Source organism: Euprymna scolopes, chromosome 11 (genome assembly GCF_053919585.1).
Source record: "Euprymna scolopes isolate OS-2025 chromosome 11, ASM5391958v1, whole genome shotgun sequence".
NCBI classification, from domain to species: domain Eukaryota; kingdom Metazoa; phylum Mollusca; class Cephalopoda; order Sepiida; family Sepiolidae; genus Euprymna; species Euprymna scolopes.
This window is the reverse complement of record NC_136492.1, coordinates 44,597,246-44,617,017: the sequence shown is the minus strand read 5'-3', so window position 1 is coordinate 44,617,017 and position 19,772 is coordinate 44,597,246. Positions and strand designations below refer to the sequence as shown.

Here is a 19,772-nt window from a genome sequence, read left to right as displayed (position 1 = left end):
ATAAGCACCAAACTTTTTTTGATAAAAATAATTGAATACATTCAATTATCAATATTTTAAAATAAGAATATAAAATATTAACATTTATAAGTGTGCTATATCTCTTCCACCAGTAGTGGGGTTTGTGGCTCAGTAGTAGAGTTGAATCTTAGTCACTGGGTTCCAATTTCAACTCTCACTTAGTCTAGGTATGCTGATGGATCATAAATGATGAAATATGTTCGTGGATAATTATACGTATATTTTTTTTTTTCCAAAATTTGAAAGTTTTTAAGGCAGCCTTAGGACAAAATAATTTACCAACTTCTTCAAAAGATTTCTTTCTAAATAAATAAATGCGAAAGTTGGGACCATTTCTCACACTAAGAGTAAAGTCAAAATGGCCTATATGAAGTCATTTGCATATTGGTTTTGAAAAAGAACATTTTATTAATCAACAAATATTTATTATTATTTTTAAATTCAATGATTGTTTTCATTTCAATATGACAAATAGTTCTGTTTTGTAATATTGTTTTATTTCCTGTTCAAATGTTTCTTTATTTATAGGGACTGACCTGATTTTCAATAAGTTGTGATCTATTTCTAAATTGCAAGTGAAAAAAGCTAACTGATTTCTTTTCATTTCTTTATGGTCACATTTAAAAGTAAATTTGTATCCAAATTACTAAAATGTTAATGTTTATCTTATACAAATAACAGAGATTTGATTTTGCGTTTCCAACAAAGTCATGAATAAAATATTATTTTAACTTAATGTTTCAAGTATTTCAAGCTAGCTAGTTTCGAACTTTTATTTCATTATTGTATAAAATCATGAGATCAGCTGAAAAGAGAAATTCTTTGAAGAAAAAAAAAAGTTTCTAATTCCTACCTCAATTCTGAGTCTCCTGAAGCGTTTTCTGGCAATCATAGCGCGAACACCCGACTGTATTTTGATGATGGCTTCCTTACGTTTCAACATGGCCTGTCGTGCCAAATACCCTCGGGCAAAGCGTTGGAAATTTGTAATACGGGATCGCAATGAATAATAATGGTGGGCAAGAATTCTTGAGCGAGTAAGCGCTTGTAGCCTCATGTAACCATTCCGCATCTACAAACAGGGAAAAGAAAAAAATTTGAATTAATATTGGTAACAAAATTTAATATTGAACAATAACAGTTGATACAAAAAAGAAATAATATCGATTTCTTCAATCTATTCATTCTTTGGAAGAGTTTGATTGACTACAGGAGAGGTGTTATTGGGAAGAGGGTACAACAAAAAATATGAATGAACTAAAAAATATAACCTAAAGATATAAGAGGTCATAATAGGGGTCAAAGTTAAAAATTTATTGTTTTTTTGGCTCAAATCAAGTTATTAAGTTAGATCCATGTTCAAGGAACCTATATCTAAAATTTCAAGTGTTTAGACCCAAAATTGTCAGAGGAGTTTGGTAGAGTTCTCAAACGTCAAATCGTTGAACTTTGACCCCTTAACAGCCAAATTTCTGGCCGAAAATGGATTACAAAGATTGTCCCAAATCTCAGTACCCTGTATATCAAATTTCGAGTCTGTAGACTGAAAATTGACAGAGTTATTGCATTGGAAAATGTACACTGACACACACGCAGACACGTTCACTTCTATATATATAATAAATATATGTAAGTGTACAAAACCAATTTGAACATAATAGATTATTGATAAAGTTACTTATCTATAAGCATGACTATAATGAAATTTTTATTTAGAAAATAAAAACTAAACCACAACTCAAGTAATATCTGACAAACCTCTCTTATGAACATGAAACCTTATGTAATGTTTGGATCTATTGGTAGAAGTTATTAAAAAAAAAAAAAAACGTTGCCATGGTTTAACATCATTTTTATTTCTTTTCGATAAAATAAGTTTACTAGAAAGGTGATAAGAAAAGCTAAAATTGCTATGAACCATGCCCTCCCTTCCCCTTATGCGTATGTGTGAAGAGAGCAGTTCCTAAGCAAATCTAATCAGTTTTAACGAGGAAAGTAAAAATTAAGAGAAAGACACAGTGTGCAAGTGGAGGATAGAGACAAACACTGCATGAATTGTTTGAAGTTTTAGCCACCATGGGAAAATTAAGATTTTCAATTTTTAGAGTAAACTGTCATAAGAGAGAAAGGAAAGGCAAGATAAGATGAAGGATGGAAAAGAGAAAGAAAGATAAAGTAAGAGAGAAGAAGGAATGTAGTCAAATACTGATGAAAAAATAAGGTAAGGCTTCAGCAATCTGCCAGAAATCAGCTTCTGCTTATTTAAAGAGTACGGATTTAGACCAAAATGCAATGAACTTACAGCAATTGAAGGCTCTAGTATGTAAAGAAAATCCTGCTAAAAAACAAACTCCCGTCTCTACTTTACTGTAATGAAATGAAAAATCTAAAAATAATAAATCTTGAAAGCGTTGATCAATTACAAAAAGAAAAGAAGGGGCAAAAGAGGTTACCTTCAAGAAACGCCTCCTCGCTTCATGCGCTCTCCAAGCACGCTGGATTGTGATGACACCATGTCTCATCATCATGAATTTACGTCTCACATGCCAACTTCGGACAGTCTTTTGAATTATCAGGATTTTCTTGGTCATCATAATTTCCCGTTGTTGTTCCAAGAAAACATCTTGTGCATCCTGGAATAAGAAATAACAAAAATAAAGTAGAAAAATAAATAAAAGCAAGATTTAATATCAGAATTATTATGAAAACAAATATCAAATAAATGTTGTTCCTCTAATCAATCCAAAACAAACTACAAAAATTTTGTATGCATTTTTTTTTACATATAAAAAAAGTATAACAAAATTAAGCATGAAAGCCTGTGTTATGTATTGGGACTCTCTGCCATTAGGTAGTGGTTGAGTTGGGTTAGGGTATTGGCAAGAGTAACATTGGTTCAACAGAGCCAACTATGGAAAGCATTTAAAATAAGAGATGGCCATTTAATATACACATTTAGTAATTAAATTGCATTCCATACCATTAATTAATAATACTTCCTTATCTTTGAGTTGTTCTTAGTCTTGATAAGTAATGACTCCAATAGTTAAAAAAATTAAAGTATGATGGACTGGTAGACAGAGCCTCTTCTAAAGATGTGTTGATTCATCTAAAATTGCGTCGATTTCATTTAATCTCTATTTTAATTAAATTATTGGTGCTTATATAGAATAAGTGAAAATTACATTTTAAGTAAAAAAATTTTATATTACTATTGATAATTACTCTAAAAACAGGGGAGGTAATACATGCTAACATTTTGGCAACCAGTACTTACATATCATGCAGAATTATGTATCGTCATCCAAAAATTTAAAAAAAAAAAATGATAAAGTAGAAGAATTACAAGTAAAAATCAATTTTATCGTAACTTATTTTTATATCACATACTATTGATGATTACTCGAAAAACAGGAAATAATGTCATTTTGGCAACCAGTACTTCTACTCTTACTAATGGTGGATCGAAAAAATAACAATTATTTTAAATAAAAAGTTCTAGGTAATCTTGATCAATTTTTCTAATTTTTGGTGAGGAGACTTAATTCTACATGATATGTAAGAACACCAAAAGTGCTTTTACTTGAAATGCGATTTTCACTTGTAACTAACATTATTAGCATCCAAATTATCTGCTCAAATATTGTGTCTGTAAATACGAATAGTCATGTTTTTTTTTAATCATAAAATAAAAACTGATTAAATCATTAATTTATTTAAAATTGATCAATAACACTTCCTTATTCTTGAAATCAAAAGGAAAAATGTAATGCATAACTTTAATTTTATTTATAGATTTAAGTGTTTATGGAGTGGTGGTGGTATTTGCTGAGGGTGCTGAAATAGGCAGTGTCTGTGATTATCTGACTTTAATAAGAAAATGGTCACTAGAGTTTGTAAGAAAAAATGTCTTATTATTTGGATTCATCATACTACTGTTCTCATCTTGAGTGTCATTTTCACAATGTTTTGATTGATGTAACCTCTGACCTTCTTCAAGTATATCTTGTCAACTGTTTCTGTTGAACTCAGGAATTTGGACGGAATTTCAAACAGAACCCTTTATTTACTTCATCGAGGTAGCATGCTCTTGTTCCATCAGCCATGACTGGATAGAGGTTCTAAGTAATTTACAATTGTATTTTTTGGTCACCCACACTGAGAATTGAACCTTCAACCTTTAGGAGAATACCACTTTTTACAATTGATTTTTTCAAGTACTCTAACCACTGCGCAGTGGTTAGAATACCTGGAAAAAATTGGAGGTTACAAGGGCTTGTAGTTCGTCCGAGCATCCACCATTAAAATACTTGTAAAACAGGCAGAGGGATGCAATATTTCGTCAATAGGACAGAGGTTGAAGCTTAGATGACAGTGCGACTCTTTTGAACCCTGTCTAAAAGCGATAGACTAGTAACAGATGTACCAGCCCAAATGTGACAACAATACTCCATACATGGGCGAATGGTTGAGATACTCTCTGGCGTCTAGCACAGTAGAGAGAGCCTACCTTCTTTGCAGCAGCGTTGGCAATGCACTCAATGTATCTGTTCCAACTCATGTTCTCTGCAAACGTTAAGCCGAGGTATTTGAACAAAGTACCTTCAGATAAAATATCATTAGCCATGAAAGTATCTTGTATCTCTATGTCCACGATTCATTCATGTACGGAGTATTGTTGTCACATTTGGGCTAATGCATCTGGTACTGGTCTCTCATTCCTAGACAGAGCTTAAAAGCGAGTCGCCAACTATCATCTAGGCTTCAACCTCTGTCTCACCGACGAAATGTAGCAGCCCTCTACCTGTTTTACAAGTATTTTAATGGTGGATGCTCTGACGAACTACAGCCTTTGTACACCCTCAACATAAGTACCCTCGTCAAACCCGACAAGCAGCAAAGTCCCACCCCTACACAATGGAGATGTAAGAAACCCTTCTACTCTAATAGTTTCTTCCCCAGAACTGCTAGGCTCTGGAATTCCTTCCTAGGTTCTGGCTTCCCCAACTGTTCAGTTCAAGTGTAATGTGAACAGACATCTTGCTGCTCAACTCCCTATATAGTATCCCTGCAACTTACGTCCCTGATAGTAGCCCCTACATTAAAGTGGCAAGGTGCCTTGTTTGGGGTGAAAATGTAATTAAAAACAAATTAAAAAATATAGTTTGATTATCTTTAAGATGAATTGCATTCTTTTAAATTAGTGCATAAACTTCAGTTCACAGCATTCTTTGTATTGACTATTTATTGAATAAATACTGCCATTTGAAAACAATTCTTAGATGAATAAATAGAAACTTATTAAAATACACTTTTATTTCTTTAAATAAATTTTTTGTTCAATTTAAAAAAAAAAAAACAATTGAAATTTGCTGTTCATTGAAGACTAAAAAAGAAGTGGCGTTAGTGAATATAAATATAGATATAGTAGATCTGCCAATTCCATAGGTTGCATCGATAACCCTTAACCCCCACCCTATCTCACTTGCATCATCAGTTTAAGGAAATATGATTTGGTAAAATTTCCACAAGAAGATATAAATTGTATTTAAATTAAAAAAAAGGGGTGGATGACCATAATCATGGGTGCCTCAAAGGCTCCTTTTTTATTTTCTAACACACCAAAGTGTAAGGAAAGGTGCACCTCCTTTCCCAGGAAGCACAGATTCTACTAGAAGGATTACACTAAAATCATCAGACTTACTTTCAAAAATACTTTGGTTTTACCAAGTTGATAGTCTGCATCTTTGAGAACAGTCTGCAAAATTTTAGTTGAAGCGGCCCGACAGTTTTCTTTCTGAGAAGGCAAAATTCCAACTGCGAGGAGGCGATAGCGGTCCACAAAATCCTGAAAATTGTGTCGAATTGGATATCCAGCTCGTCGGATACGAATAGTTTCCATCATTCCAGAATATCTTAATTGGCGGCAGCACAAGTTTCGGTCAAACAGCTAAGGTATAAAAAAAATAAATATATATATATATATATATATATATTGACAATTTAAATCATTTAGAAAGCAAGTTCCAAAACATAGACATAACTGAGCTGACCTAATTCCGAAACACCTCTAGACAACATAACAAAGGAAATACATAAAAAATTCAAAACATTTTAGACATTCTGATGGTCAACAACTAAGTTTAATCCAAATAATTTCATCTTAATGAATCATGTGACTAATCACGTGTTACTTGCTAAAAGAATTGCTCTCTCATTTAAATCTTTGCATCCATAATAGCCGGAGGAAAATCAACGGAGTTCTAATTGGAATTGAAACATGTCTGCAAATGTGTAACCAAAAATGTTTATATGAATAAAACGTTTCATATTAAATAAATATATGGCTTTATTAATTATTGAGTACTTTTATATCAACATTATAGCTCGTTTGACATAAACTTACCTAAATTATATATAAGTGTGTTAATGAGGAGACTGTATTTGAATAAACTTGATATAATCTTTGAAATGATCGTACATTATACCAGGTTGTTTTTGTCTTGATTTCTTTAAACATGTAAATGAACTTACATCAATTTATTCATTTCATTTATCTCCCATTTAATCAACTTTAGCTCCAGAGGATCTAACTCTCCTCTATTGAGCTGATTATATATTTGCAATATTCCGAAATTACTAGTTTTAATAGATATGCTCCATCCTACATTAAAAGAGCTAGCTGCATATCATTATTCACACACACATATATTTCATAGGGGATTAAAGAATACTGGAAGATTCTTAAAATGGAAACTTATCAAGATATAAGAAGCTCAATATGTGGGACGGAGCATTAGCATATAAAGAAAGTTATAAACAAAATAAATATGGATATATATGGATTTATTTGTCAGTCCAATCAAGAAGAAAACATCATTGGTAGGAGGGGCTATAAATACCCTTTATATCTAAGCATTTCAAAGCCTAAAGCTTCTCACCAGAAGAGGAGAAATGAGCTAGGTTACAAATAAAGGAAAATGTGACATCTAGCTTATGATACATTATGAAGGAAAAATGCAGATTAAAATAAAATAAGGAAAAAATATTAAAAATAAATAGTTGGTGTAACATATGCGATAAAAGGTGGGGATTTAAGTAACAAATAAACATAGGGGTATGAAATGAAACTTACGATAAAAACAAATATTGTTTATCTTTGTAACACGTCACAAAAAAAGGATGTATAAGGGAATTTATGGGAAAGCAAAACCCAAGTATTTTATCGCACGTGTTACACGAGTAAAAATAAAAATAAAGACACGGAAACCAAACACGACAAAAGCGCAAGAAGGAATGAAACAAAAACACTAGTGATAATATTTTTGAAATGAAATATTATTATGAAACATTAAATTACGGTACGGAGGGAATAATGAAATTAAGTAAAAATAAAAAAAAAAAAATTATAAAGATGGGGAGGGGTATCTTTGTATATTATTCAAAGATGCCAACGAGACATACATCAATACAAAAAAAAATGTATCTTCAGTCCAGACAAAATGAATTTGTTGATATAATATATGAGAGAGAGGTAACTCACAGCTTTTATGTTTCTTTGTCTTTGTTTCTTTCAACTTTCAAAGTGAACTTTAACCTTCATTTTATTCGCCTCAGGCGACAGTTCATGGCACGCGGTATTCCTATATCGTATCCATTCAATATTTTGGTTATTCTCGGAGTATCATGTCTCCTGTGTTCGTGAAATTAACATCCTGTATTCTGACAACGCCAGCTTGTACTCCCAAGCATTATTTCTTTCCTTTTGCTGTTGATATGGAGTTTCTCCCAGGCATTACTTCGTACTTCGTTCCTGTCGCTGTTGATGGAGGGGGGTATCCACATCTTCGTTCATCTGTCGCTGGGTGAAGCGGTAGAAAATTTTCCCTGTGCGCCCGTCTTGGCGCGCCAGCCAAGCAGTCACTGTCCTGTACCAAAAGGCCTCTCTTCTCCTTTTTCCTCTCTCTCTCCTTAGTACATTTCTTAGCTCTTTCTTTCCTTTATTCTTTGTTGCCTAGCAACCTGCAAGGGTCGATGGGTTTCTGAGCAAATGACCCGATCATCAGCCACCTGCTAGCCTGTGTACTAAATGCCTCTCCCACCTCTCTCCTTCTCTTCTATACTCACTGTCTCTTTCTCTCTCTGTTTAGGTTTAGCCTCTCCCTCTTTTTTTCTATACTCTCTTTTTTTCTCTCTCTCTCTTGGAAACTATGTTCATTTGCCTCAAAATAAAAAAGATACATTTCTCATTGGCCTGAAATTAAATGTTTCAATTTTTAATTGAATACGTAATCCAATTTATGAGTTACGTCACAGTGGGGATAAATATGAGGATAATAATAAATGAATAATAACAAAAATAATAAAATAGAAGGAATATTAATAACAAGAAATTCAGATGTAGGAGTTATGGACATGAGGAAGAAGGAAGTAATTCGAAGGAATTGTAAATTGTGATTATATAAGGAATCAGGAATTGAGATCAGAAAGGATCTGAATTGGTAGAAAAATAAGGAGGGTAAGAAGTTGGATATTGCCCTTATACAAAGAGGAGGATATATTAAGGTGTGAGGAGAGCTGAATTTGTGACTAAATACATAGGATTCTAAAATAATTCTTGATGGGGGAGGAAAAAGGGAATATATAAAAAAATTGTTAAGTAGAAATAAAGAGAGATATGGTGAATAAGATAATATACATATACGAGAGAGAGAGAGAGAGAGAGAGAGAGAGAGAGAGAGAGAGAGAGTCAAATAAATGAACATTCTTTGGAAAGTAGATTGGTAAAGAGAAAGAAATAACTAAATAAAAGGTTCCATGACAGATAAGTTAAGGATGACAGGATTATAAATGACCTTATGTCAGACTTTCTAACAATACTTACCAGTGGCTTTTTATAATCATTTGGTTTGATACAACGTACAAAGAAAGGTTGACAATTTCCAAGCGTTCTCATCAACGAATCAAGAGATTTCTTAAACTGAGCTCCCAAAGTAGGAGTTCTCTTTCTTGTTTCAGATCCCTAAAAAAGGAAGTAAAAAAATTTTAAAAAAACTTAAAACCAGACCACTTAACTATAAAGACAATATTATATATATATTTTTTAATTCATCTTTTTTAACCTTAATTAAAAGACACTTTGTATATAATCAGCATTTTTAATTTAAAAAGGAATTTAAAAAAATTAAAAACAATAATACTAGTGCACTTAGTTAAGTACACTGATATTGTTAATTTTATTTATTTTATTAGATTAAAGACAATATAGATTTAGTTAAATTCATCTTTTTTAATTTGAATTACAGACTACAGAATTACAGAAAAACTTTCCATATAATCAGCATTCATAATTTGACCAATTTGAACTTTTTAGTGAACATATGAAGAATTAGAAACATGATGTACCTCCATACTTGGACAGGCTTACAGAATCAGAAATATCTTTTTACCAACATTTTTCTGATTAGTTTATCGATTACATTTGTTAAGAGCTCATCTGTGTGTTTTTGTCAAGATATAAAATTAGAATCATCTGTCTAACATCATCATCTTGCTCAGAACATTGACTGCTTCAATATGCTGCATTTCATGTCATATAGTTTAAATGATGATTTGGAAATCACTTTCTAAAGCTTTCAAATGCATGATTTTAAACCAAATATGATATAAAGAAAGTATTAAAACACTGTGTAACCAAGTGATTAGCCTCCATCAGACACCTGCCATAATTTAAACGCCTCACTTTCCTAAGCTTGTATTCATGGCAACATATATATAATTATTTACTATAATAATTATTATTATATATAATTATATATATACAGGGTGACCCAAAAAAAAAAAAAAAGAAGCTAAATGGAGGCCATCTAGAACATATGCTGTAGAACGGAGAAAAAAAGGCCAAAGACCCTAGTGTTTTGATGTGATGCTTTGAAACTAGTTATGACCAAAGTTTCACTTCATTCGGACAAAACACTAAGAAACGGGGCCTAATTAGAGTTGGGGCCCGTTTTTTTGGGTCACCCTGTATATGACTACTTCATTTAATCACATAAATTAATATACAAAAGTATAATTTATGCATAAATTTTCAGTATTTACTTCAACAGTGTTCAGTACATAGGTAGAGCTAGGTAGTAAGTTATAAAAATATGGCAATTAAGCTACACAGAATATTCCACGTTTCATTCTTGTGAGAATTTATCAGGTTTATGTCATATATATTTTTATAACTTTATATATATATATATATATATATATATATATATATATAAGCAAGCTAACATGCTAGTCAATCGAAATAAGTACACATTAAAGCTGAACCAAGATATTTCAGTTGATGATTTTGATAAAATGAGCTTTTTTAAACAGAACTCAACATTTTATACGTTGAAGAAAAAATCCATAAAACTAAGTGAAAAGATGGGAATAAAATAGATGCTGCATGTGGGTTGAGTACGTGAGGAGAGGAAAACGTGGAAGAGTAAAAAAGAAATTGTAGGAGGCAAGTGGTGATGATGATGATGATGATGCGAGTGAGAAGAGTGTTAAGGAAGGAGAAGGTGAAACGCAAGGTGGGTGGAAGAATAAAAAAAATAAATAAAAGCATGTGGAGAAAAAAATTTTAGAAACACATGATGCTTATCTATAAACCAATTTTTCATTTTGTTTGAAATTTTATTTCATATTTAATCTCTCATATATATATATATATCTATTAGTGCTGTTCTTGTGATTGATTGTGGGTCTTTCCAGAGAATGTGCCCAATCCACCTCCATCTCTGTTTTCTGATGATTAGGCCCATATCTTCTTGATGGCATCTCCTAAGTAGGTCTTTATTGGAGATCTTCTCAGGCCAGAATATTCTCAGTATTCGTTGAAGGCAGGTGGTGTGGAATGATCGAAGCTTGATGAAATCTGCTTCCATCGTTCTCCAGCATTCCGATCAATATAGGAGTGTTGATACTTCGCAGTTCAATCACAAGAACAGCACTGCACTGGACCCCCAGATGGCAAAAGGAAGGGAGGAAGGCCGAGAGAAACTTGGAGAAGAATGGTGGAAAGGGAGAGGAAAGCTACGCAGCGTTCTTGGGGTTCACTGGCTAGGCTGACTCAGGATAAGCAAGGTGGAGGGGCTTTGTTGCTGCTCAACACACCACTTGGTGTAATGGTTGATGAATATATTAGTGCTGGGATGATTAATTGAAAGTGGGGATCGGAAAATTGACACTTTTTAGAGCATCAGAATTGGAAAAATTGTGCTCATTTTCCGATGACAAAAACGATTGTTTTATTTTTGTTTTTTTTTTGTTTAAAACTTAACTTTCCATTGCTGATACTAATGATAAAATTATGAATATTCATAAATTAAAATATAAAGGTCACCTCAAAACATATTTTATGCGTGTGAAAATATATGCACATATTACATGGGTTTTTACAGTGATTCACAAAAAAAAAAATAACAAAAAACTCTACAGCTAAATATTTTTACATTGTAAAAGAATCAAAATCAGTATTTACATCTTACTCAGGAATTTAGAACAGAATTGGTAATTGTATCGAAATTAAGTAAAATATTGGAATCGTCCCATTACTTATATATATTATTCAAGCAGGTCTGATTGAACACGACAGAGTTATTCTTTTTTTTCCAATTTTTCTGGATATCTTTTCAATTTGCTGAGAGGTCTTTTTTATTTCAGTCGGCACATTGTACAAAATGGCGCCCAAATGTTGTTGTTCAGCTATATTCTACTCGAGCGCTTTCTATCGATGCATCCGATTATCATCAGGAGTGGTTGTTGTTATTGTTTTCTTATTCTTTTCCTTTGAAGCTTAGTGCTTTTATATAGTTTTTTTTTAATTTTTTTTAATTTTTATCGGTTAAAGGTGGGTGCAGGATGGTTAGGGGCGAATTATTTTTAATTTCGATTTTCTTATTTCATAGTTTGAGTTTCTTGTTAGTTATTAAATATTGTTATCATATTTGTCCTGGTGTTAAATGTTAAAACATGCCGACTGAAATAAAAAAGCCCGCTCGGTGAATCGAAAAAATATCCAGAATATTCGGAAAAAAGAATAACTCTGTCGTGTTTAATCAGACGTGCTTGAATAATGATTTGCTGTCAAAATATGCAAATATGTATATTAGTGATGGGACGATTCAAATATTTTTCCCTGATTCTGATGCAATTACTATTCTGTACTAAATTCCCAATTCCGATACAATTGCCGATTGTGTTTCTTTATAAATCTCTAAATATTTAACTATAAAATTGTTATTTTTCCACGATTATGATAAAAACACAAATTAAAAGTGCAGATATTTTATCAAATGTAAAAACACACTTGTGGAGGGGGGGGTGATCTATAGATTCAAGCTTTATTGATAAAAACCAATAAATATTTGTTATTTTATTACATCAACAGTGGAAGATTTTGTTTTAAACAAAATCAAATTTAAAATTATTAAAAGAATCGTTTTTTGACAATAGGCACAAATTTTTTCCGATTCCAATATACCCTAAAAAGTTCCGATTTTTCTGATTCTCGATTAATTGTCCCAACACTAATATATATATATATATATATATATATATATATATATATTGAAATTATATTCAAACGTATAAGAAACATGGACTTTGATAATTAGATTATTGTAAAAAAGTAGAGTGTTAAGATGATTAGAATATCCATTGTTTGTTGAGCTTGAAAAGAGACCTTTTCATATATATATATATATATGTATATATATATCAAATCTCAAGTCAAGATATCTTGTTCTTTACAGCATGTCATTGTATTGAGATCGCAAGTCCAGAGATCCTTTCAAACCCTAACAGCAGACTCTTTCCGTCCTTCACACATAACTCTTGTATGGCCCATTGTTGAGTATGCCATCCAAACAAAAAATCCTCATCTTCAAAAGGATATCATACATCTGAAGCATGTTGAATGGATGGTGCCAGCATTGTCTACGCTTACCTACCAAGAATGGCTTCAGAGAGAGACTAAATCCTTATCACTTGAACAGCAGAAGACCCTGACATACAGTATCACCAATTAAACCTACTTTTCGAGGAGCGTTTCACCCTAATGAATTGCGGTTGATACAGATATGTCATAATCGCTTTCATCTCAACCAAATAAACGCAGCATTCTCTATCTGCATTTCAGAACAACTTGTCAGGAGGTCATGATGATACTGAACATATTCAAGTTTAAAATCACCTTGAACAAACATTCAGACAGTACATGTAATATCTCCTGTGTTTTACATGGCTTGCTGTATATTTTTTTTTTGACGATAAAATTGATTGAAATTAACCCATAATATAATGAAATGATTCTGTTCACCTTACCAATGGTGATGCAACATGTTTTTCTGAAGGCATTCCAAACATTTTTGGTAAGAATTTGACTTAAATGAATAATGGAAAAAAAAATGTTGCAAGTGGAGAGAGAAAAGAATCCATTGGCCAAAGTGAAGTTAAAACTGCCCGATGTTCGAATGCATGTGCTGATTATAGGAGGTTGTCTACGAAACATACATTATATCCAATTACCATGCCAACGTCAGTCATGAACAGGTTTGTTAAATATTTGTTCGCCGACATCTGAACTAAATGGATCAAATCGACACTGAATGTGTCTCTGTTTTTTTCCAAGAAACCTGAAAAGAGAAACCGGAAATTAACATTTGATAAATAGCACAATAACATACATATTATATGATATCACAATAACATACATATTATATGATATCACAATAACATACATATTATATGATATCACAATAACATACATATTATATGATATCACAATAACATACATATTATATGATATCACAATAACATACATATTATATGATATCACAATAACATACATATTATATGATATCACAATAACATACATATTATATGATATCACAATACCATACATATTATATGATATCACAATACCATACATATTATATGATATCACAATACCATACATATTATATGATATCACAATACCATACATATTATATGATATCACAATACCATACATATTATATATCACATCACAATCACATACATATTATATGATATTGCAATAACATACATATTATATGATATTACAATAACATACATATTATATGATATTACAATAACATACATATTATATCACAATAACATACATATTATATGATATTACAATAACATACATATTATATCACAATAACATACATATTATATGATATTACAATAACATACATATTATATAATATCACAATAACTTGAATGCCTACTAGACACTGTCCTCGAGTGTCTAAGGTCTCTCTGTACAGGGGTTTGTCAGAACAATCTGGCATGAGGATACTTTTCCATAGAAGTAAACCCTGACCAAATATTCAAAACCACATAGTATTCGCTGCCCAAATAAGATCTCCTTGCTATGGTTAACCCATAGCTTTTATGAGGAATGGGGCACCTTCTCCAAGTGATGTTACCTCAAGTAACAGCACGAAACTGGATACTTCACCAGACTAGATAAATTCTTGTCCTGGAATTCAGTAAGACCAAGAGACCAAAATAAAAGATATAATACAATATATGAAAATGGTTAATTGGGGAGAGGAAAAATTATATTCTCAACTTCTTTGAGAAATAAAGAACTTAAATGGAACATTCGAATATCTATGTATCTCATATAGACTTCAAGTGTTAGCCCCAGGTTGTGGACCCCTTGATTTCTGAGAACTTTGACTGAAGTAAAATAAAACATTATAATATCACAATAACATATTATATCACAATAACATACATATTATATAATATTACAGTAACATACTCCATATTGACACTACACTTTATATCATACCTGCGAGATTCCATTGGAATTCTATGTTTTTTATTATTATTCTTTTTCATGGAAATCGCTCCAGACAAGACATGAAGCCACTTAATGCAAGGAGCTTTACTTTCATTTAAACTTCCTTAACAGCAAAATTACTTTGAAATAGAAATGTGGGTGATAGTTCTACTTTATAATTAAAGCGACAAGTTCATTAGCTTTATTTATAAATTGTTTTGATGAATTTTCCAAGTCAGACACAAACAGCCTTTGAGATGACAAAACTGGTGCTAACAATAACATTTTTAATTGTTATTGTTGTACCATATTTTTGGCAATATAATAATGTACTCCCTCCATTACAGTTCATTAAAAATTTGTTTAGACAATCTATATGTATCTTTTTTTAATATATATATATATATATATATATATATATATATATATATTTTAATTAATCAAATCAAAATAAGAGCAATAACTCATGTGAAGAGTAATCTCCCTTACAAATAAAATTTATTCTTTCTTCTGTATATAAGCTTTTTTTATTTTCTTCTGTATATAAATGTGGAAACAAAAAAATGAGATTAAACTGCATCCAAAGAAATGACATAGTTATATCTAGTTTTAATAACGTTATTTACACAAATCTTGATGTGAATATCTGCAAGCTTGATATAATGCAATCTAATATGTTAATATAAGATGTATAGGTATTTAATGTGCATGATACAAATTTGTAATATGTTTTGTTTGATTTATAACCTACCGTCTTCTTAGCATAAAATATTTGTCAGATAACTAAAATAGATATTAACTTTTTATATTCTAATTGGGGACAATTAATTTTAAATCAAGTAAAATTATTTGTATTCCTCAACACTTATTATTCATCTAAAAACAATCATGTACAAACATTTAGAGTCGTTGTTTACATAGATTTATATAGTGTGTAAATAATGTAATAAGGCAATGATTTATATAGTGTGTAAATATGATTTATATAGTGTGTAAATAATGTAATAAGGCAATAATTTATATAGTATGTAAATATGATTTATATAGTGTGTAAATATGATTTATATAGTGTGTAAATATGATTTATATAGTGTGTAAATATGATTTATATAGTGTGTAAATAATGTAATAAGGCAATAATTTATATAGTATGTAAATATGATTTATATAGTGTGTAAATATGATTTATATAGTGTGTAAATAATGTAATAACAAATAAAATCTTTTTTTTTTAATTCTTGTTTACCCCAAACAGAACATATTGTCGCTAGGAGATAAGGAGCAATTAATTGAGAGCATGTCTGTAGGGGACTGTTGGGAGTTGAACAGTCGAATATTTGTTCACATTACATTTAAACTTATTACATTATTACATTTAAACTTTGAACTATGCAAGGATATGTGTGAGATGTTGGGTTACATTATTTACTTGTAACTTGCATATTAGTACAGTCAGGGAAGCAGAAAACAGATAGGGAATTCCAAAGTCTAGCAGTCTGATGGAATAGACCATTAGAGTAGAAAGTTTTCTGGCATCTATGGACTGCAACAATGAAGGAGTGTGATTTTGCTGCTTGTCAGGTTAGTAAGGGGTACATCAAGCGGGCACAAGTGTTACAAGTTTATAAGAACACATTCTATTAAAGTTCTTGTAAAACAGGCACAGGGCTGCAAACACTGCGGTGATGAGACAGGGATTTGAGCTTGGTTGATAGTACAGGGCCTATTAGATTGGAGACTTTTTTTGTTATCTTGCTTTAGAGGGAGAGACTAGTGATAGATGCACCAGTCCAGATATATGGATTGAATTATAGATTTCAATTAAATATCTCTTCTCTGTTACAAATTAGATGCATTAAATTTCTCTTTTATTGTATGGATGACAGTACTACGGATCAGTTGCTCAGAAACTCTTGACTGGAAGATACCAGTCGCAGATTCATTCTCATCAGTTTGACAAAAACTGGGCCATTTCAGTGGTTTTTTATCTGTCAGGCTGTGGTATTAGTCCTGAGTCAACCCATCCAGGCCTTGCCTATTCTCTTTGGGGTGGAGTTAGTTTATTGTTAATTGTATGGTGGTATCCTGACCGGGAAATGCCCATGTTAAGGCAATTTTTAATAAACCAGGAGCACTGGCTTGATTCTTCCCTCCTTATGGTATTGTGCCACATCTTGCAGTGAGAATGAAGTACCAAATACAATGGCATTTTTGGCTTTGCAGATGATGTATCGAATCTTTGATGTAAATTTAATGTTAGCTAATAGTTGCCAGAGTATACACGAGCAGTGAGATCTTTGATGAAATAGAATCAAAAGCTAACATCTTCCGCTATCAACACGTCCATCCTGTTAGATTACAAAAAGTTTTATTTTAATCTGAAAATTTGAACTTTTAAGTTCTCATTAAAATGAATCACAAGTGTTATTGTCTTTGTGATTTAGCAAAATTGTTTAGCTAGCTCTTGGCCTCTGCACAGAAACATGAACAAAAATCAACGAGTGAAGACTTACCCCTGGCATCGTAAAATACAACTCCAGCAAAGTGGTTGAGTCCAAATACAATGCTGATCTCTGACTTGGCTCGGAGGTAGTTGGGGTTTGCTCCATGTTGCTGATGTAGTTTGCTCAACAACGTTTGGTCTGTACCCTGGAAAGAAAGATAAGTATTAAATAAGTTGATGAAATCTGAAATCCCCAGAAAAGAAAGATAGCTTAAAATAATAAAGAAAAACAAAACAAAAAAAACACTGAAAATTTATTTCCAATACAGATTTATATTTTAATATGGAAGTCTAAAACCACTTTCAAATATTTAAAAAAATGACCATTTCAAAATCTTTAACGTCAATGAAAGCAAATAATGTAAGTACAACTTTTTTAATTAAACGTTACTTTTTAAATTTTATTTGGATTTTAGTTTTTTATTCAGACAGCAGTAATTAAATATCATTTGGACTAAAGTTTTCATCTGGGGTGTTATTCTTTCTGTTTCAGCTGATGTAACCTCCAACCCTCTTCAAGCGCATTCTGTCGAACTTGGAAATTTGTACAGAATTAAACTGTTCTTGTTTCATCAGCCATTCCTAATTATAATCTTAATATTGCTTGCTATGAAGATTGAACTTTTAATCTTCAGAAGACTGTGCCACAAATTCATGTGAAAACAGTAGTCTGAATAATCAAAATGATACAAATGACCAACCCTTATCTAAAAAAAATAAATAATTCAAGTTGCACTTGTACCCCCTCGATGTACATATTGAGGTCTCTAAATGCCAGAAAGCTTTCTACTCTAATAGTACTTTCCCTCAAACAGATTTTGGAATTCTCTTCCTGCTACCTGCTTCCCTAACTGTACTGATAGGAAGAAATTTAAATGTAACATAAACCAACATCTTGTTAATCTTTCCTAGGCATAGTCCTAAATAGTAGCCTCTTATGTCCAAGTGGTGGTATGCCTTGTTTGGGGTGAACATGATGAAAAAAAAAAAGTAAAATTAAATAATTCTCAAAATAAATATTTAAGTTAATATGAAAAACACTCTTATTCAAATTCTTTTACTGACCTTTGGAAACTTGCTTTCTTCGTCAATGAGCGAAATGAGATTCATCGGTTTGACTGCAATCAAATCGAGAGCTTCTTGGTTGTCAACGAATTCAATGTGTTGCCAGTTGATACCTTCACTGTTATACTCTTCCTAAAACAGAAAATAAAAATGACATTAAAAATTTTTTTAAAAATAGAGACAAACAAAATTTGTAAAAATTATAATCCAAATCTAGGTGAAAAACTGAAAATGGTATATAATTTTTGTTATAGAAAAGAAGCAAAACATCTGAGGTTTAACTGGAATCTCATTTTGCAGGCAATTGTACAATATTAGCTGATTTTACTGAGACCAAATTTTCCATAAAACATAATTTACTAATGTGCCTGAAACAAGCTGAGCTTTTTGATATAAACTAATAGTTTTGTTTTAATTTTTTTAACGCTTTTTAAACTTATCACGTTTTAATTTTCTTTTAACGCTTTTTAAACTTATCACGTTTTAATTTTCTTTTAATGGTCAGAAAAAATAGTGAGTAGAAAGAGAGTTCCACAATTCTTGAAAAGAAGCTACTGGAATAGGAAGCTGTATTACAATGAGATATAAAAACGGCAAATTGATGAAGACCATTAGATCAACAAGTCAAACAAGCAGAAACAAAGGAATGGATCAGACAATCTGAAGAATACATGCTATAATGGTATTAAGCAGACTAGAAACATCATGTCTGTGAAACATAAGTTAAAGAAGAAGGATGGAGCCAATCAAATTACAGATATGTTTCTAATTCTTATCAAGAAGTCTCAAATAGGACAAAAATTCACTAGTCTAAATATGAAAACAGTACTTCCTATGTAGTCTGATAGTATATTTGTAGAGATCAAGAACAACATCAGGTGTAAGAAAACATTTACAGCGAGAAATAGCTTTGCGAAAAACAGAAAGAGCAATGAATCTTATAGATGAAGTTCAAGAAAGAAAACCAAGACATTTCAGTTGATTTCTCCCCAAGAGCATAGCCATCCTTGAGAATCTCAAGAAGAAAAGGGACACACCTACAACTGAAAGGCTTTAACAAGATTAAACAAAATGAGCAATCTCGTACCCCAATCCACAAATGAACTTGAGCAGCTTCTGATTCGAAGGAGATGGGCGAAAAGCAACACGAGAATAGAGAGTGATATCAGCATGGTAATTTTCTGAATAATATTCTTTATAAGATTATTGATATAAAGAAGAGACAGTGTTAGAATAGAGGAACACCAGCATTGATAGGAAAAGAGAATGAGGAGACACCATCCAGAGTTACTTGCAAGCTTCAATTAGAATGAAAGAATTGTT

General features: G+C 31.6%; 1 protein-coding gene across 1 annotated transcript in view; it reads right to left on the bottom strand.

The window, feature by feature from the left end:
* Nucleotides 1-19,772, bottom strand: part of LOC145287848 (myosin-VIIa-like) — a 534,923-nt gene that overhangs the window by 73,354 nt on the left and 441,797 nt on the right. The window contains exons 15-21 of the mRNA XM_080135723.1: nt 18,450-18,581; nt 17,395-17,530; nt 13,594-13,700; nt 8,906-9,043; nt 5,726-5,971; nt 2,475-2,654; nt 875-1,093 (exon numbers count right to left, since the gene is read on the bottom strand). Of these exons, the coding sequence (XP_079991849.1) occupies nt 875-1,093; nt 2,475-2,654; nt 5,726-5,971; nt 8,906-9,043; nt 13,594-13,700; nt 17,395-17,530; nt 18,450-18,581 (1,158 nt within the window). The remainder of the gene's footprint in view (nt 1-874; nt 1,094-2,474; nt 2,655-5,725; nt 5,972-8,905; nt 9,044-13,593; nt 13,701-17,394; nt 17,531-18,449; nt 18,582-19,772) is intronic.